The following is a 19,993-nucleotide window of genomic DNA, read 5'->3' as shown; positions in this document are numbered from 1 at the left end:
GAAAAGTTCCCAGCCTATCGACTGTCTCTCCTGTTTTGCTGCCTAGCAGCATCCAGGTGGAAGTGTTGAGGTTATTCTGTACACCAAGTCATTCTAGAACCCCAGCACCATTCCGCTCTGCTTCTGGACGCCAGAAGAAGCACTTTTTTAACAATGGCAGCTCAGAGACCCATTTCAGAGTTAGTCGCGCACCCCACACATCGTTAAGGGGGGAGCAGTACTGCCTGAGCCACTCGTTCGTGTCTTCGTCGATAAAGTTTAGCCGTATCATTTTACCGTATACTCCTACCGATTCAAAGCAAAGCTTGATGCCTTGCAAGGATGCGGTCCCGTCAGCTTTGAGAAATTTCCTCCTAAGCTGTTTGCACTGCTCAGTATCGTAACAGGATCGATTAGAGTCATCATACATGGCCCATCCATCGGCTTCGGTAGCCTGGATTGCAAATGAAGGCTTAGCTGCTGGCGGAGTCCACACACTGTTGCCTTTTCTGTCGAAAAATTAGGATTGTCCAAAGACCGCTGCCGCTTCGGTTTCCCCCTAGCCTTGTCCCTCAACCTTGGCACATGTGATTTTCCCGGAGGCCGTTTGCCCGAAGGCGGTTTGTTCGGAGCCGATTTGCCCGGAGGCGGTTTGCCCGAAAGCTGTTTGCTGTCCGTAGACAGTTCCCAATTAGATTGATTCTGACGTGAGTAAGTGGAGAATCTGAGTCTAGACTCGGGTTCTGCATCGATGAGCTTAGGGTTGCCCCTTCATTCGGGATTGGATCGTCACAATGGAGCTTTAATTGTATTTGTTTAAAAGGTTTTTGTTTTGTTTTGTTTTCTCATAATTGACTGCCCTGGCCTCAGTTTTATCGAGGAAAGTAGGTCGATATCAGCAGAGCCCCTTTTTGCCGAGGAAAGGCTAGCTGAAGCTAGGGGTCGTCTGGTATCCAGAGTTCACCGTTTACGGTCAAATTTTAACCCCTGTCACAATTCAGCCCTCGGTACGATAGTCACAGCTTGGCTTGGGGTTTTGATTACCGCTTGGCTTCAGGTGTTACCTCCCGTTTCCTGGAAGATCTTTCTTACTGAGTTCCCTCTCCAGAACAAGGTATGTAATCATCGAGAGTTGAAAACCTTAATGAGTGGACTATTTTAATAATTGGAAAACCTTCAGAATATATGAGTACGAATCTACCCTGAGGAGAATATCATATTCAACTGAAATAAAATAATGCTACCGAATTGCCCAGAGCCCTAGAGCTACATTGTTGGAACATTGCAAACTTCCCAGTCAACTTACCATGTCTCCCATGGATGTTTGTGAAAACCATACAACTTTGTGGCGTGATTGCCACGTATTATTCTCGTTTTTTCTCCATTAATGAGAATTAAAAACCAGATGAATGTCAAATGTAAGAAATGTTTATTTTATTCATTAGGATGCTTTCATTCATTTTAACTACACATTACAAATTAGTAGGCAAACACTTTTTTTTTCTTCCACGAATCATAACCGAAACCTTCTCCAGAAAATCCGCCTTGGAGTTCCTTGTATCCAAAACCTGCGCCACCTCCAAAGCTTTTGCCAGAGTAGTCAACTGGAGCGTCCACGGACAATGGGTCTTGGTAACCTCCAACTAACTTTTGTTGAAATTTATCTGCAGAAGGTACTTCATATCCGCCATAGCCTCCGTAAACACTGGCCACTGGTTGGAATTTCTTAACTTTTACAACCTTTGCGAAGGGAGCGACGACAACAGGAGCTTTCACAGACAATGGTACACCTTGGGGTTGATAACCGCTAATTATCTTCGGCTGGAACGTCTTAACAACGGGTCCTCCTGCTAATGGACCGCCGTAACCAATATCACCATAACCTCCGATAATTTTAGGCTGGAATGTCTTTACGATAGGTACAACTGGAGCACTGAGTGGCAAATAGCCACCGACAATCTTGGGTTTGAAAGACTTAACGATTGGTGGGCCGTACCCTCCAAGGGTTGGAGCACCGAAACCTTCTGGTGTTATGTAAGCTGATGCAGCAGCACCAATAAATCCAATTATGAATAAAATGATTTTCATTTTGGTCTTGAGTATCTCCTTATGCAAAATGTTTTGAACTGTGCTGATCAAAAAGATTCGTTGTATATTTATATAGAAATTGACGAAGGTGGTATAGTGAAACGGGAAAAATTCACGTGGAAACGGGTAGAAATTCAAAAAAATAAAAACAATCTTGAAGCCTCTTTTCACTAACAAATTAAGTTATTATTAGTTATAAACTGAAGAAATCGTTCACTGATATCCGACATTCGACATTGAGACGAAAAGTTATGGGAAGTTTTTTATTCACAAATTAGGAAACTAAATTTATCTCTTTTTTCTTTAACCTTATATCTTAGATCTTTCGTCAGATTCCAATAAAGCGTACAGCGTGAGGTTACGTTTGTTCGTTCTCTGGGAAGTTCTTCTCAAACTCGCTTTGCATTTCATTGAATTTTGTCGGACGAATTTCATTTGCATTGAAACATCAGTGAGGGCTTAAATGTATCTGCGACGATATTGTGATAATTCACTGTAGTACACAACAAGATAGATATATAAGAAGAATTGCCTTGAAAAGAATCAATTTCGAAAACTCTTTTAATAAAGGTTGTAAGGACATTATGAAGAACCTACAAAATAAATATGTTGTGTATGTACGAATGTATACTCACAACTAAATTAACTAATTTTTTTAGACAAACAAATTCTGAGTCAAGAAAACAAAAACAAATAATGGACATTGTTTGACTATACGCCGATCAGCAAAAGGTTTAATGAATTAGATGAAAAAATAAAACAAATCGAAAAATGGACGCATTTACAAGTAATTTGTAGGGAATATGTGTTGTGCACACGCCCAATATTAAATGCCATGTGATACTAACACTTTATCTCTTATAAGAAGCGGGTAATTTCAGGGTAAATGCATAATTATGGCTTACGATAGTTTCATCGATAATAATTGGATATCCACCAAATTGTTCCCAGTGTCGTACTCCATATTGAAACGTATTTTATTACAGACTTTTATGGATCTAGGATGAATATAAAGGGGGAAACATTAAAGGGTTTATTTTTTCTTAAATTTTTTTATTGGTAGAAATTAATTGAAATTCAATCAAATTTGAACATTACATTAGCCATATTTTGACTACTTTTAAGTCCGCTGAAGTTCGTCGGTGGTGGTCAAAGGGTAGTATGGGTCCCAGAGCGAAACGCGAACAAGCATAAAACCTGGGAACGTCTGCTGAACTAACACCAACAGCTCTACTACCAAACCCCATCTCCACCTCAACGTGGTGACCGCTGGGAGCTCTTTCTTATAGAAAAGCTGCAGACGGAGAAGGATGAAGGCGAGTCTCCCGAGCCTAAAAACAGGAAAAATTATACCAACTGGTCCTCCAAGTTGATGGTTGGGTAGGGCTGACACCCCTACACGGAAAGCAACTTGTTACGAAGCCCTAACAGACGCTTCGGACTGGAATGACAACACAATGACGAACCCGGTAACGTAACCGGAATAACGGTTTGCGCATTTTCTCATGCGACGTGCGCTCCCTGTACATAGAAAGAGTTACTAAACAGCTAGCCGATACCTGATACGATATGTAGAGTTGATTTAACAGCTTTGCAGGAGATGCGTTGGACAGGAACCAGTTTCGTGGAGAAGAGCCCCTACACCATATATTATTGTGGACCATCCAGTAGATCATCTGCTTTTTAGTCAGCCAAAAAATAGAAGGTATGATATCAAAATTATATTTGGGATTCTAACAGTCACCTAGGGACGGAACCCGTATTCAAACGATACGTCGGCTCCCATAGCTTATACAAGGATACCAATGATAACGGACTGTGGATTATTCAATTAGCGCTGTCAAAAGAAATAGTTGTTGGAAGTACCTGGTTTGCGCGGAAAGCGGTCGACAAATATATCTGGTCCTCTCCAGGCGGGACCACTTTCAACCAAATTGACCACGTGCTCATTGCACGCCGCCACCTCTTCGTTTTCATGAATCTCAGAACACATAGGGGGCCAATATAGACTCGGATCCCTATCTCGTTGGCATGGTACCCCGGTCTCGCGAAACGAAACCACCTAGAATCCCGCTGACAATCAGGTAAGAGTTAACACTGAAGCCGTACACAGCACAGTCCTTTACAGGAATGGATGCCGCAATAACCGCAGTCAACAGAGATCCTGGAGATGAAGCATCAAGAAATGCCTGAAAAGCGTTATCATTGCTGCAAAAAAGTCGAAACGGCTAGTGCGATGATGAATATAAGCTAGCAATGGAACGGAAGGCTGCCGCATACCGGGTAATGTTGCATTTTTAAAGAAGGTCGAATATGGAGACGAGCACCTACACCAAGCGGTTCTTCAACTGATGCTCAAGGTACGGGATAGCGAATCAATTTCTGACGCCTACATAAAAAGCGGGATATCACGCAGTGCAGCAATTATAATAATAATAACCGTTGCTGCAACAATCCAATTGGATCACGGCCTTAAAGTGTGTTGAAGCACTTCATTGAAGACCGTAACAGTACACTGCAGGATTACATTATCCTGCAGGAGGCAATGCCATCAGCATAATGCTCGCCCGAGATTACTATCCTTATTTGACTCAAGTACTCATTTGCAGCTGAATCGACGTCAAATCACGATGTAAATTCCACTGCCATCAGTAAGGTTTGAACCGTGGCCTTCCGTACGACAGCCTTGTGCTCTAACCGCTCAGGTCAGAACAGCAGTTGTATCTATAAGGAAGTCTTCGCTATCTCGCTAGGTTGGATAGCCCCATACGCCCAGAACATCATTGGCCCATACCAAAGAGGCTTCACTCCAGGCAAATTGGCAACAGATTAGATTTACTCTCTACGACAAGCGATGGGAAAACTGCTGGAATGTGGACATCAGTTGTATCATCTTTTCGTCGCCTTCAAGGTCGCCTATGATAGTGTAATAATAAACGTTAGCCAGCATGGCAGGATCGCCATGTAATAATAAACGTTTGATGGTCGGATCGCCTAGTAATGTTGAAGGTTGCAGGGTAGTAGAGCTGTTGATGGAGCCGTCTGAGTTATCCTCAGATGCTGGTAGGGAGCTAGCGAGAGAGTTCGACAGTGAAAAAGGAACAAAAGGAAATTAATGTTCCTTACCTAACAAAGCGGTGAGACCGCAGATAGAATGGCAATATGTTCATCCCTGAACACTTGCCGTGGTTACTACTGGTATCTTATGTTCTATACCCTGCCGCGAGGATACGGCATGCAGAAAGTAAACTGCCCAAAGTTAGAATCAATAAGAACGTATATTGCATCTTTTCATTCTCTTTTATACAATTTCTTAAACCTAAAATAACTCTAAATCTACCAACAACAATATTGACCTAAATTGGTTCGAAAGTAATTCAACACCAAATTACTTCGAACACTGCACTTACTAATAATTCTCATGAGGCGCGTGCTCTCAAATCTCACATTTCATTCCGTGTGCATATGCATTACTCATATCCATATGCACACATTTTATTCGAGCTAGAAATGCATGCAAGAAATGCAATGCATGTGATTTATTCACACTGGCGTTTTTTAGAATATTTATTTCTAGGTCGTATCGAGTTCAAGTACCTTGGAATGATATCTTGTAAAGTTTTGTTTACTCGATTACGTAATTTATTGTTTTGATGATAACGCGGGTTGGAATGAATGTTTATGATTTGATAGCTTACAGTGCATGGTAATATTATTGTGATAGCTTGTAGTACAGTACACTACAATAGGATAGCCAGAGTAATATAGAAAACACCATAAAAGAATTCGGTATCCGGAGACTGACTACGCTGTCCCTGACCAATTAGCTAGGTCAGATAAAAGCAGGAGAATCACTATCGAGATCATCCAACATAAACAACGATTCAAGATAAAGAGATGCCCTATCATTCGTCCTCTTTAACTTGGTCCTACAAAAAGTGTTGCAGACGTAAATGCGAAGGTACCATCCTCTTTAAGTCCACCCAACTATTGGCCTATGCTGACGATATTGACATCATGAGAAAACGACCCGAGACGGGCAAACTGGCTCAATCCAGGTTGAGCAGGCGGTGTCAGATCTTGGACACCACATCAAAGAAGGCGAGACGAAATATATAGTGGCAAAGTCAGCACCAAAAACCAACCAACCAACAATATCAAATCGTAATGATCAAACGAGAAGAATAAAAGATAGGAAACTACAACTTTAAGACCATTAATAATTTCTCCTTTCTAGGATTGAAAATCACCACTGATAACAACTACGACGATAAAATCCACCAATCCAATCCAGTCCCCATACATGTAAAAGGGGGTGTTAAATTTTTTTCACCGAATATAGTCATGTGGGGTATCAAATGAAAGGTCTCATTCTCTCATTCATCTCTTAGTTTTGAGATTTATTAGAAAGGCGGGGAGTGAGAGGGGTGGAAAATGATGATTTTTTTAACGGACCCATTCAAGTAGTTTCTGAAACCAACCGAAAAATCTGAAAAAATTCATAAAGCTGCCTCTATATGGTGCCCAGGACTCAAAATACTCTATATATCGATGCCTGTTCAAATTAAGGTAATCATAGCATATTAACATATTTTTGGGGAATTGAGTTTATCCTAGAGTTAGCTGAAACTTGGCCGACTGAACGAAACATTCCTGATGTGGGCGCCGGGGCACTATAACATCGCCGGTAATGAGGACGCTGACAGACTCGCTCGCCGAGGGTCTGGATCCACAATGGCGGGGCCAGAACCAGCTCTTGGAATCCGGCCATCTACTGTCAAGTCTACTCTGAAGGCTGAAATTGCAAGGATTCACGCAACCGAGTGGAGAAATTTGGACTCTTGCCGGTAGGCGAAAATCCTTGTGAAGGAGCCTAGGGCCACTAGAGCAGCATTTTTGTTGTCCCTTAACAAGTGGGACATGAAAACCCTAGTAGGGCTTTTGACGGGACACCTCTCCTTAAACTACCATATGGAAAAGATTGGGGTAGTGGTTTCGGTTGTGTGCAGCCAATGTGAGGAGGAGGACAAGACGGGCCTGTACTTTTTATGCAGCTGCCTCAGATCTCAGACGAAGACACCTTGGCAAGGTTTTCTTCAATAAAGAATCTGCACACTCTCTGCCTCTGGAGAATGTTCTAAGATTCACTAAAGCTTGCGAACACCGTAGGCGGGAAACCATTGAATAGGCAACTTACGGGAATAGTACAATGGGCCTAATAATGGCCTGAGTGCTCGGAGCTGCGGCTCCCATCAATTAACTAAACTAACTAAAATAATCCTAGAGTTATAAAAGTTGGTAGTAGTATAAAATGTAATATGAAGCATATTATCCCGAAGTTTGATTAAAATCATACTATTACTAACAAAGTTACAGTAGCTCAAAGTTGACTACACCGTGTAAACTTACTGCAACTAAATATCAATATCACACTAAAGTGGGTACTCAGACATACATATACATAACGGGCTACGTATAAATAGGATAGTTCTATACTCAAATATACTCACAGAAGAAGTAAACAAAACCTTTCATACCTGAAACGCCCAGCTTCCACTTTCCCGACTTGTTTACTAATTATTCCGGGAGAAGCGACCTAAAAATACGATCTCATATCCTTGATAATTTTTTAAAAAATCCTGTCTCTTTATTTCGTAATGATCGATTATTCCTTTTTGAGTTAGAACTCCCGCAACTGTGAAAAAGTTTGTTTTGAAAAAAAAAACAGGATTTAAAACAAATTGTTTGAAAATTCTCCTTTCGGATATGAAGACACTTTTCACTCTGAATAACAAACAAAATTCAGTTACAGCAAATACAAATACATTCATAGAATACGCTGACGCTAAGCAATTATAAATACGATATTTATATTCTGCAGAAAGATTACGTAAGGACATAGAGCGATTACCTTCTGGATTAATCAAAATATTATTGGTCATTGGTTGCAACATTTTCCCATTTCTCAGGTAGTTTTCGAATTCCATGGTGCGAAAAATTTCTCGTTGCTGGAAGCGACCAAAATTTGAAGCTAATTTTCGACTTCTTCAAAGGAAGTGAACCGGGGATCCCCCAAATCGTGTTGCAGCCGTCTGAATAGCCAGTGATTGGAAGGAGCAAGTCTGGCGAATGCGGTGGATGCGGTAAACTATCCCACTTGAGTGCTGGCAAATAATTTTTCACGACGCTTGCGACATGGTGCCGGGCGTTGTTATTTAAAAGAATGACTTCCCGTGCCTTTTCTTCAATTCTTTCCTTTTTTCTCGTCACACCTGAGTCAAACGAATTAATTGCAATCTATACCGACTGCCCGTAATGAAATCACCAGGTTTCCGAAGCTCGTAATACGCAAATCCCTTTTGGTCCCACCAGATATACAATAGGATCCTCGAACAATGGCTTTAGTGTTGATGCTGAGGTCGATGGTAGTAGTATTTTTTCGGTTGTCCAGGAAATGTCTTGCCATAAACGCTAAAATCATCATCCTTGAATCTTCGAAACCAATCCCGATATGATTTATCCCTTTGGGCATTGTCCCCATATACTTCCACAAGCATTCTATGGGCTTCAGCTGCACATTTCATGCTTTTGTGTAAAACAAAACCTTATTAAAATCGGCTTATTGTCTGTCTGTCAGTTAGCAGCATTTTTCTTGGAGACTATAGCAGCAATTGACACCAAATTTGGTGGAAAGGTGGGAACTGTAAACATCCACGCATACAGTGAGTTACATTCTTTTACGTCGAATTTGGGGAGAGGCCTTCATACATGCAAAAGAGGGGTGTAAATTTTTTTTTCACCAAATATAGTTTCATCATCAAATCAATGGTCTCGGTTATTACTTTCCAAAACTGGTCTTAGTGTTGACATTTGTTGGAATGGCGGGGAGTTCGGGGGGTCCAAAGTGATTATTTATTTAACAGGGCCATTCTCAGAAACTGCCCACCCGAAAAAACTGAAAAGAATCAATACCTTCCATACCGATATCCCTTCAATAATTTTCAGTAATTGGCTCCAGAACCCCCTTAAGTTCAACCTAGCACCACGAAATCTTGCAGCAATCTAAGCTATAATATACAGCTTAATCCTACATATGGTGGAAATCGCACTGTTACTAACAAAGTTATAATAGGTCAAACTTGTCACTTCTTTGGAAATTCAAGATTTTCGATGTAAATATCACCCGAAAGTGAATATTCTCACATAATGTATACATATATTACGTGTTACGTACTAATCGGACACATTCACACTAAAATGCCTTTATAAAAGTAATACACTCAACCTTTCATACCTGAAGCGTCCACCTTCCAGTTCCTCGACTGGTTTCCGATTGGAGAACTAAAAAAAATCGCATATGCTACCTAGCATAAAAAAAATCTGGTATTTTGTATAAACCTTAAAGTGATGTCCACTGTATATTATCTATCTATTTACTCTTTCTGAGGTAATCGCAATCAGCTCCCTTTCCAGAAAATGTCAAAATTAACGCCAGGTTCGAAAAGTACTACAAGTACTTCATTTAATATACCACACATTCTGTGAAAATCAAATTACACTCCCTTTTTGTATATGAACCCCCTTAAGTTCAATGTAGAAAATATTATTCATCGCAAGTCCAATCTCTCTACCGAATCTCGTGTCAACGGATGTAGCCGTTTCTCAGAAAAGTACATATAACAAAGAGACAAATAATTGACCAATTTGTATAAGGTATTTTTCCCCACAAACGTAAAAAGCGGTTCTAACGCTGTTTTATAATAATTATTTCCGAGCTACAAAAATAATCGCAGATGCCATAATTTATCTAATGCTAGAAGTAAGAGCGCACCAGCTAGACTCGGACAATCCTATCTACTTAAAGAGAATGGAAAAGGCCAGTAGTCGGTCAATGGAAAAGGCCGGTAGTCGATTAATGTGGAAATCCACCGAGCTCTCCCCCTCTCCGCTGAGGGATGCGATGTATCAAATTACATGCAGCATTACGACAGTCCGTGTATAATTCTGCGTCATCATAATGCAGCCAGAAGTGAAATATTCCAACTTCTCTGACTGCAAACTACACATTCTACATTAGTTGTTTCCCACGCGCTCTTTCATTATGAGATTTTTTTTACCCCGGTTGGCACCATGCCCACTTGACGGCTAACATAAATCCCCCGCTTCAACAAAGGGCTCCCAGTACACAGCCGTGTTTTCGACAAATGACTGTTAACCGCATATTGTCTTGAACTTCCATTCATTGATTCGCTCTCGGCCTAACTTTACCCACTTAAAGGATTGATAGATCGATTCTTCAAGTTAAATCGTGTCTACCCCCGAGCTACCTTCCCAACGGCTGTATGTCCGCTCCTTCCTATAAAAGTAAAAGTGGTTTGCATCAACCACATCCCTGCCTCCGATGTCAAGAGACAAATTCCTACGCTCCACGGAAGAATTTGGGTGATGCATTCGGAATTTGTACATAGTAGCCGGTATCCGCCCCTGAATTTTTTCCAGATGGGTTTTAGTCCACGGCAAAATTCCGAATGCTTACACCAGTGGAGGGACAACAAATACAATTAGTGCGCATATTTTATGAGTTTATTGTACTCTAGTACGTCTTTGACACCATCATCACATAAAGTGAACTCAAATAAACGGCGGGTCAATTGGGAAGACCTTAGTGTTGCTTTTTCAGATTTTTAAGGTTTTGTGTGAAACAAAATTGGTTTGTCTCTCTGTCCGTCCTCATGTACTCGAGGGCGATCAGACCTGAGTCGGCAATGGACTCATTTGAAATGGCTCTTACCACGAAACTTGACTTACCTGGTACCATGGGAACCGGGATGCCTTCTGAGAGTACATATTCCAGGAGGATTCTTGGGGATGTACTCTCGGCCCGGTGACTCGTGGGCTCAAACGTGTGGTTGCGCTGCACAACTCAGAAGCCGTGACCCTTAGTTGAAACAAAGTTGTTGGATAGCCCTCGCATCCACTGGTACGAATGTTGAGCCTGAACTCAGTATAAAATAATGGCGCTGTCCCAGTCGCGGTGGAGCTCTAATTGTGCTTTTCTAATCAATCCGTATCCGAAGTGGATACGTGGACACGTACGTAAACTCTACGTTCTACGTAGAGTTTAAAGGGGGTGTCCCATCCAAACCTATTTTTATCAGGAAGCTGCTTAGGTATAAACGAAACAAAATTATATTACCGAATTGTTGGGTTGCCATATAGTTGCCAGAACACGTGAGGAAGACTGCAAACTTGTCGGAAAGCCCTTCAAGAGTTGAGAAAAATTATCAGAACTTGTATGCAAATAGATGTGGTTGACGAGCAACGCCTCCTTATATGTATGGATTTATAGGAATTGAAACCAACTGAATTTCAAATATAAGGAACATTTTTGAATGCATAAATTTATGCCATATATTATTCTCGTTTCTCCAATTATGAAAATTAGAAACAACTGTATGTCAAATATAAGGAATATGTATTTATTTCATTTATTAGGACGATTTCATTCATTTACATTACATTTCACATTACAAATTAATAGGCAAAAACTTTCTTTTTCTTCCAGGAGTCATAACCGAAGCCTTCTCCAGAAAATCCCCCTTGGAGTTCCTTGTATCCAAAACCTGCGCCACTTCCAAAGCCTTTAGCAGAGTAGTCAACTGGAGCGCCGACGGACAATGAGTCAGTGTAACCTCCAACTAACTTTTGTTGAAATTTATCTGCAGAAAGACCTTCATAACCACCAAAACTTCCATAACCACTAGCCACTGGTTGGAATTTCTTAACTTTTACGACTTTTGCGAAGGGAGCGACGACAACAGGAGCTTTCACAGACAATGGTACAGCTTGGGGTTGATAACCGCCAATTATTTTTGGTTGGAATGTCTTAACAATGGGCCCTCCGTAACTAACATCACCATAGGGTTGATAACCCCCGGTAATTTTAGGTTGAAACGTCTTGACGACGGGCACACCCGGAGCACTGAGAGGGAGATAGCCACCGATAATCTTGGGTTTGAAAGACTTAACGATGGGTGCGCCGTACCCTCCAAGGGCTGGACCACCGAAACCTTCTGGCGAAATGTAAGCTGATGCAGCAGCACCAATAAAACCAATCACAAAGATAATGCTTTTCATTTTGCTTCTTAGTATCTGCTTCGGCAAATTTCTTTGAACTGTGCAGATCTTTGTATTGATCGTATATTTATATAAAAGTATACTAAAGTACTATAAAACGTGAAAAAATCAAATAAAAAGGGTAGGAATTCAGACAAATAAAAAAAAATCTGAGTGTTTTCGAACCTACATTTACTACCTTTTAGTTTGATAGATTATAATTAGTTAACATAAAAACGGAAAAAGTCGTTCATTGATATCCGACATTCGATATTGAGACGAAATGTTGTAGGGAGTTGCCGATTTACAAATTGGCAAACTAAATTTATCTGTTTTTTATCTTAAACGTTTAGTCAGATTCCAATATAGCGTAATGCGTGAGGTTACGTTTGTTCGTTCTCTGAGAAGTTCTTCTGGAATTCGGTTTTCTGAGTTGAACTTTAAAGAAAGAGTTTCAAGTCTATTGAAAAGTGCCATTGATAATTTAGAAGTGTTTAGAGATACACAAAGATTTGTGCAGAGACGAACAAATCTCGGAAAGACCTTCAACAAGGTTTCTAAAGACATTATAAAAGAGAACTAAAACATATTCTCGATTTACTATACGAAAGTGTGTGACCTATGCACATTTTTACTATCGTAACAGCCTGTACATGTGGCTAGACAACTATTTCATAAAAATCACTATAAAATCAATCATTTGATGACTACTGCATCTAGCTACAATGAAAATCTACCATCAAAAAAATTAAACGAAAAAATAGAACAAATTGAAAACCGGAAGTCCGGCGTTTGAGGTATCATGGGTTTTTATGTAGGAATGCTTGGGTACACCATGATTCAATTTGTATTTATCTCGTAGCGTGTATGCGTTGACTACGCTCAATATAAAATTTGATATGAGAGTGGCATTTAATATCTTAGAATGAGCGGCAACTTTATCGAAACAAAATAATTTCGACCTGCTACAACTCTATTCATAATAGTAAGACTTGCACTAAACTTTCCACTATGGTGCCCCATATTTAATACTATATTATAACAGGATTTTGCGAATCTAGCACGAACTAGAACCCTTTCCCCCAGTTAATAGTGAGTTTACAAAACAGCAGATATTGTAATAAAGAGTATTTTGGGGCTCAACCCACATTTTTTGTCAAATTTCTCCATTCTGTAACCTTCGCCCTCCGGTCATTTCCAACTAGTGCTAAACTGAGACCTTTCTATGATTTAAATTTTTACACTTCTCTTTTGATAACAATCTCGGCAGATGTGAGATGTTACCTAACACGGCCACTAACGGGGGAATAAGGAGGTTTTTGTAGTAATGACCGCTACGAGATCAATGAAGGGAACAAGTGGTTCCCGAAACATCGGAATTTGCAAGAATAAATATCTACCCCAGCGAAAAATAAAAAACAAGTTCTTCATTATTTCAAACAATGATAGAATCCGTCGGGAGACACCAGCATCATTGAACACGCTTCCAAATTGGTGTATTTTTACATGGTTCGAACCAAACTGTGTGAAAGTCTCAGGACATGAAAGGAAACCGTAAGGGGTTTAGGAACAATAACTGTCTGCCTGCCTGATTTCGGCAGCTAGTGGCTCACAGTTCACTTTTTCTTCTCCGCAGCATCAAGGCAATCACCCGCCTTGTCAACTAAGAGCTCGCGCACGGCTATATTCCGAATTCATTAAACAGCGAGGGATAGGGAATATATTCAGCGTGCCAGTTTTATCATCCAAATCACCAACTCGAGCATGGACTCTTTGCGGAATTCTTTGGTCTTTGTAGAAGTCTGCCTCCGTCGCTGCTTGGAATTGGACGCTCGTGATAACCTTTGCGGATAGCATGGATTCAACACTTATCTAGATCATGACCAGTATTGACTTTTGAGATGATCATCAGTACCAGCGTACAACTTAATATCATCCAAATACATCAAATACGTCAGTTAGCAGTTAGCAGGTAGGTCATTTTTTATTGCCAAACCATGCCCTCCAGCATCATTCAATAGCCATGAAGTGTCATATAGAACTGAAGAGGATTCAAAGTATCCCCATGGAAGATGCCTCTCCGTATGCAGGCGGACTCTGAGGTCTGTCTGCCGCCAAAAACATTATTAGATTCAGATCAATGCAAATGTAGGACATTGATTTCCTAAGTGTGCGGGAACAGCCTCGGCGTAATCGATATAGAAACAATGGAGATTTATTCGATCATCAGCTGCCTGCATTACAACTACCGAGTCGTTAATGAGTGCCTCTTTGCAACTCCTTGATTCAACTCGACAGCGTTTCTGCTCCTCGGACAAAATGTAGTTGGCTTCGAAGTGGGCATTGGCCCTTCAACTAATAATTGGCATTAGGAACTGGTAAAGGCTTGGTAGACAAGTAACTACTAACTAACTCCTGTGTCCTTTTTAGGGAAAATTTTTGTAGTCCCCGTAGTGACTATGTGCATTGCAGTTGATCCAGACCAGGACCCTTCCAGGTTTTCGCCCTGTTTATGGTTCGTCAAACGTCCTCTTCGCTAACTTGCGCAAATTCATACCGGGCACAGAGGCATCCGGGTGCCTTCAACGGTTGTCCACTCAGAATGCTAGACGGAATCACCCCCGCAATATTCGTTCATTTTCATTACCAAAGACTGTTGAGTTCATTGAAAGATCTGAAAAAACTGCGCTGGTCAATCACGTACCTTGCCTTACAAACATGTCTAGAGGGACTTTCACTATACCGCCGCAACCAGCAGAAAGTTTGTGCTCTAGTGTGCCCAGAAATTCAACTGTGAATGTCTCATTGGGGATTGTATAGTTCCCTGCAATTTATTCTTCACCCATCTAGTGACATTGGCAGGTCTGATTCGAGTCAGCCCAGCAATGTCCTGCTGCAATGAATCAGATCGTAGTTCCAGTAGCAACATATCAGCAGACAGTTCAGAAGCAATCTCATCATTGATTTGAGATAGACTTCCCGGAGTTGATGAGGATGCATACAACCTGGAAATACTTGGTCTATGCAAAGGATCCACTTCCAAAAATTCTATTCATGCTCCTTGGAATTCATCCCGAATCAAGAAGTGTGTTCGGTCAGAACTAAAACTGTTAGCAGCTGTCGTCGGTTCTGCTCCCTCGACCTTTTGGGCATCAGTTCCCGTAGTCACCTCAAGTCGAACACACTCCCTTCACGCCCTGGTGGAGTATAACGCGTCAACCATACTTACGCGCCATAGCCCGCGGTAACCTGAAATGCCCTTCAGCTCCCCCCACGGCTGCCCGAAAAGCTCACGCTCGTCCTTTACTGTTCGCGCCAAGTACCCACTCGTCGGCCATCTTAAAAGAGTGGATTCCAATTTCCGCCCCTCCTGAATGTATGGCCTGTCCATAACGACTTCCATCTTCCGATCACAGTGTGTACGAATAGCAGACCTGTACGCCAATCAACTTCTTGGTTAGAGGTAGTTTCAGGTCAGCGCACTCCGATGATATAACACAGACAAGTATTGACGAAAGCTTAGAGCTTTTTAGTAACAGTGGAGTTCAGTCTCAACTTAACCTAAGTGTTGAGGTCACTGCATTTTCAAATTTACACAGGGCAGCGAACGCGGATCTAGCGTTGCTAATGCGTCGGGTCGCTGTTCGGAAAAACCATATAACAACAATACTCTGCCCATTAATGCAGATAGGCAAAGTGCGATGAGCCATCAGACTGAGAACCTTGATTTTGTTGGTTTTTACCTTCAGTCCAACTCTACTCGCCTCTCGGCGGGATGGGGGAGCAAACAGATGTCATTAGTGTAATCGAAGTGTTTCAGTGAAGATGTCATCATCCATTGAATTCCTCCATATCCTCTGAACAACGCAGCAAGAAGAATTTCACCAATAACAAGAAGAAGCCGGTCTCCGCTTTAGACCTCAAAATTCTCCGAGATTTTACTTTGGTAGAGTGCGCGACATTTTGAATCAGCATATGTCACCAATTCAGAAGAGTTACTTCGGTTATTTATACCGGCCTCAAGTTTCCACTTCTCCTCATTTTATGGATTTATATTTTATACCTAACCAGATGTTGTGGCATCAAGCTCTCATACTTGGATGATACTCTGCAGACGAAGGCATGAAGCCTTCGAGTAACAGTGGTGGTTACTTTCCATGGTCTGCTCCTATTTAGCATCCCGGCAAGAACACTAGCACGGAACAGTTTCAATTTGATCTTGGGATAACAGCGTTAAGATAAGGCAGCGAAAGCGGATCTAACGCTGCTAATGGGCCGGGAAACATCCAGTTCGGCCACTGATAATATGAAGAAATAATATTGGTGCCAAGATGCAACCCCGGTGGACTTCGCTTTTGACCTCAAATTCCTCTGAGACTTTAACTCGCGGATACCAGTCGACTCAGCTGTGAACGAGTACCTGAGTTATATAATCTCGGGCGACCGCAATGCCGACCACAGGTCACTGTAATCCTGTAGTATACCGTTACAGTCTTGAATGAAGTGCTCGAACACACTTCAAGGCCCTGATTCACTATGGATTGTTTCGCCAACGATTATTATTATTCCGAGTTATCACAACCTCGGCAGATGCCGAATTTTATTTAATAGCAGCACTAAGTGCCAAGCATTTAGGCTCGGACGATCCTGCCTCCTTAAAAACTAAAAGGGCGCTGTTGGTAGTGGCCGGTCGTAGGTCAATGGGAGAATCCATCAAGTACTCCCCGCAACATCGAGCCGCTATACAGAATGGTGTACTTCTGCATGGTTTGAATCAGCCTGTACGAAAGTTCCAGGACATCAGGGGAAGCCCTGAGGGATTTAGGTACAACACCTGTAGCTTATTATTATTATTATTTCTTGAGGTAAGACTTTAACATTGATTGTGATTATTATCCTCATGTTACTTAGGTACTCATTCACAGCATAATCAATATCCAACATCCCGTCAGGATATGAATCCCTCTGCCTACAGTGAGATTTGAAGCCCGACCTTTCGCTTCGGTAGCCAGCACTCTTACCATTGAATCGATAATATTTTCTTATTTTCTTTTTAATTCTGGTTATTGTATTGATCTTCAATCATTACGACCGAAAGCTGTTGATGTAGGAAGGTGACCAAAAGCCACGCCTCAGTAAGATCTGAGACAGACCGAACATTGATTAAGGAAACCATTCATTGCGGATCTAACCTCTCGATTGCGGCACTCACGAACTTTTCTGCTCCATAACACGGTAGTTTTTATAAGGTTTCCTGCGAAATCAAGCCTTGTTAAAATCGGTTCAATGTTTATCTATGTGCCACTCGACTTACTCGAAAACGGCTGAACCTATTGTCACGAAATTTGATGAGAACTTGTTTTTTATAATACTCTTTAACGCGACAACCCAATTTTGTCTGGGCCTTGAAGTGTGTTGGAGTGCTTCATTCAAGACCATAACGGTACCCAACAGGATTACGGTACCCTGTAGGAGGCAATATGGTTAACATTGGGCTCACCCGTGATTATTACACTGGTTTGACTCAGGTACCCATTCACGTCTGAGTCGGCTGATATCCAACCTCCAGTCACGATAGAAATCCCACTGCCATCACCGCGACCTTTTGTACGAAAGCCTAGCGCTCTAATCAGTGGGTCATTCGTATGACTCTATAAATTTATTTATGTGTATTTAGGAAGCTTCATCATTTTATTTTGAGTTTATGGGTGCGCTCACTATACATGCGAGAAGGGCTGTGCTCAGAATGTGGCTGTGTGGTGGTCCTGTTTTTCGCATTACATGAAACGTAGGGAAATGAGGACCCAAAATGTGAGTCTCAAAAAATGAACATGATCTCGTTGCCAGAGCCTATCCAGTTGAAAAATCTGAAAAAAATTGGATCTCAAAATACATCTTTACACACATAAATAGGTTGCCTGGAATCCAGTTATTAATGACAAAGCTGTAGAAAGTGAATATTTTCAATTTTATGTGAATTTCTAGCACTCTAAGAAGTTTTTGTCGTCATCATCATCATATTAAGTGAACTCACGTGAACTGTGGGCCGCATGTGTAATATGTACCTAAGTATATCTTGGAGTTTGGAACTATATAAAGGAATATTTTGTATTTTCAGCTATGCATGAATTAAAAAACGTGCATAGGAAGTTCATCGTATAAGATGAAAAAAAAAATCTTGGAAATTTTCTTACTGATATGCGAGGAGCAAAGAGAAAATGTCAAAAGGGATCCCCTCTCCTACGTATTACCAAGCCTGACAAGCACAGATACACGCTTCGATATTTCCAGGGTGCAGTTTAGTGGATCTGTATTTCACCTACCCGGTCAGATTCATCTCTTTCCTTAGTTATGGAATAGCTCTGCCCCCATGGTTGTTCATGATTAACCCTAAGGTTATTTTATAGCACGAAGTGAAAATTAACCCTCGAGTGCCCGTACACAGGCAGATTTAGCATGAGGCTGGCTGCTCACGTATAAACGAAACAAAATAATGTACCAAACACGCGAGGAAGACAGCAAACTTGTCGGAAACTCCCTGGGGGGAGTTGAAAAACATTATAAGAATTCATAGACACATAGATGTGGTTTGCTTACTGCGCCTCCTTGTATGTATGGATTTATGCTATATATTATTCTCGTTTCTCTATGGAAATTAAAACCTAGTGTATGTCAAACATAAGGAATATGTACTTATTTCATTTATTAGGATAATTTCATTCATTTACATCACATTACACATTACAAATTAATAGGCGAAAACTTTCTTTTTCTTCCACGAATCATAACCGAAGCCTTCTCCAGAAAATCCCCCTTGGAGTTCCTTATATCCAAAACCTGCACCACCTCCAAAGCTTTTACCAGAGTAGTCAACTGGAGCCCCCACGGACAATGGGTCTTGGTAACCTCCAACTAATTTTTGTTGAAATTTATCCACAGATGGAGCTTCATAACCACCGTAGCCTCCATAACCACTGGCCACTGATTGGAATTTCTTAACTTTTACAACCTTTGCGAAGGGAGCGACGATAACAGGAGCTTTCACAGACAAAGGTACAGCTTGGGGTTCGCCAATTATCTTCGGTTGGAACGTCTTAAGAATGGGTCCTCCGGCTAATGGGCCGCCGTAACCAACATCAACATGGGGTTGATAACCTCCGATAATTTTAGGTTGGAATGTTTTTACAATGGGTGCAACTGGAGCACCGATAGGCAGATAGCCACCGAGGGCCTTCGGTTTGAAACCCTTAACGATGGGTGCGCCGTACCCTCCGAATCCTGAAGCACCGAATCCTTCTGGTGAAATGTAAACTGATGCAGCAGCACCAATAAATCCAATTGTAAATAAAATGATTTTCATTTTGTTTCTGTGTACCTGCTATTGCAAATCGTTTTGACTGTGCTGATTTTTACGAATAGTTGTGTATTTATATCAAAATCTACTGAGGTAGCACAATGAAACATTAAAGCATTAACGGATAAGAATTCAGACAGATAAAAAAATAATGAAACTTTTTTCCTCGAATCACTGTCTATCTCGATAAATATGGACATTTACTAAACAAATAAATATAGACATTTACTAACAAATTAAATTATATTATAATTAGTTATAAACCGAGGAAGTCGTTCACCGATATCCGGCCATCGCCATTGAGACGAAAAATCATAGGAAGTTTTCTATTCACGCAAATTAAATTTATTTGTTTTTTATCTTAGATGTTTAGTCAAATTCCAATAAAACGTACAGCGTGAGGTTATGTCAGTGTTTGGGAAGTTCTTCTCGAATTCTCTTCTCTGCATTTAACTT

General features: G+C 41.1%; 1 protein-coding gene across 1 annotated transcript; it reads right to left on the bottom strand.

Annotated features, from left to right (window-relative positions):
• Positions 1-1,391: 1,391 nt before the first annotated feature.
• On the bottom strand, positions 1,392-19,600 carry LOC119650283. The gene is made up of 2 exons (XM_038052910.1): positions 19,328-19,600; positions 1,392-1,860 (listed from the first exon to the last, which is right to left on the bottom strand). The coding sequence occupies exons 1-2, from the start codon at positions 19,541-19,543 to the stop codon at positions 1,459-1,461; spliced, it is 618 nt and encodes a 205-aa protein (XP_037908838.1). The 5' UTR covers positions 19,544-19,600; the 3' UTR covers positions 1,392-1,458.
• Between the last annotated feature and the right edge of the window lie 393 nt (positions 19,601-19,993).

The sequence above is a fragment of the Hermetia illucens genome, chromosome 2, assembly GCF_905115235.1.
Source record: "Hermetia illucens chromosome 2, iHerIll2.2.curated.20191125, whole genome shotgun sequence".
NCBI classification, from domain to species: Eukaryota; Metazoa; Arthropoda; class Insecta; order Diptera; family Stratiomyidae; genus Hermetia; species Hermetia illucens.
This window is presented reverse-complemented; position numbering and strand designations above follow the sequence as displayed.

Bases quoted from the DNA above. Each gene is read 5' to 3' on its own strand.
- LOC119650283 (XM_038052910.1), bottom strand. From the start codon at position 19,543: ATGAAAATCATTTTATTTACAATTGGATTTATTGGTGCTGCTGCATCA. The intron at 1,861-19,327 runs CATGTTGATGTT...ATTATCGGAGGT, and splicing joins TTATCGGAGGTTATCAACCC to TATGGTGATATTGGTTACGG.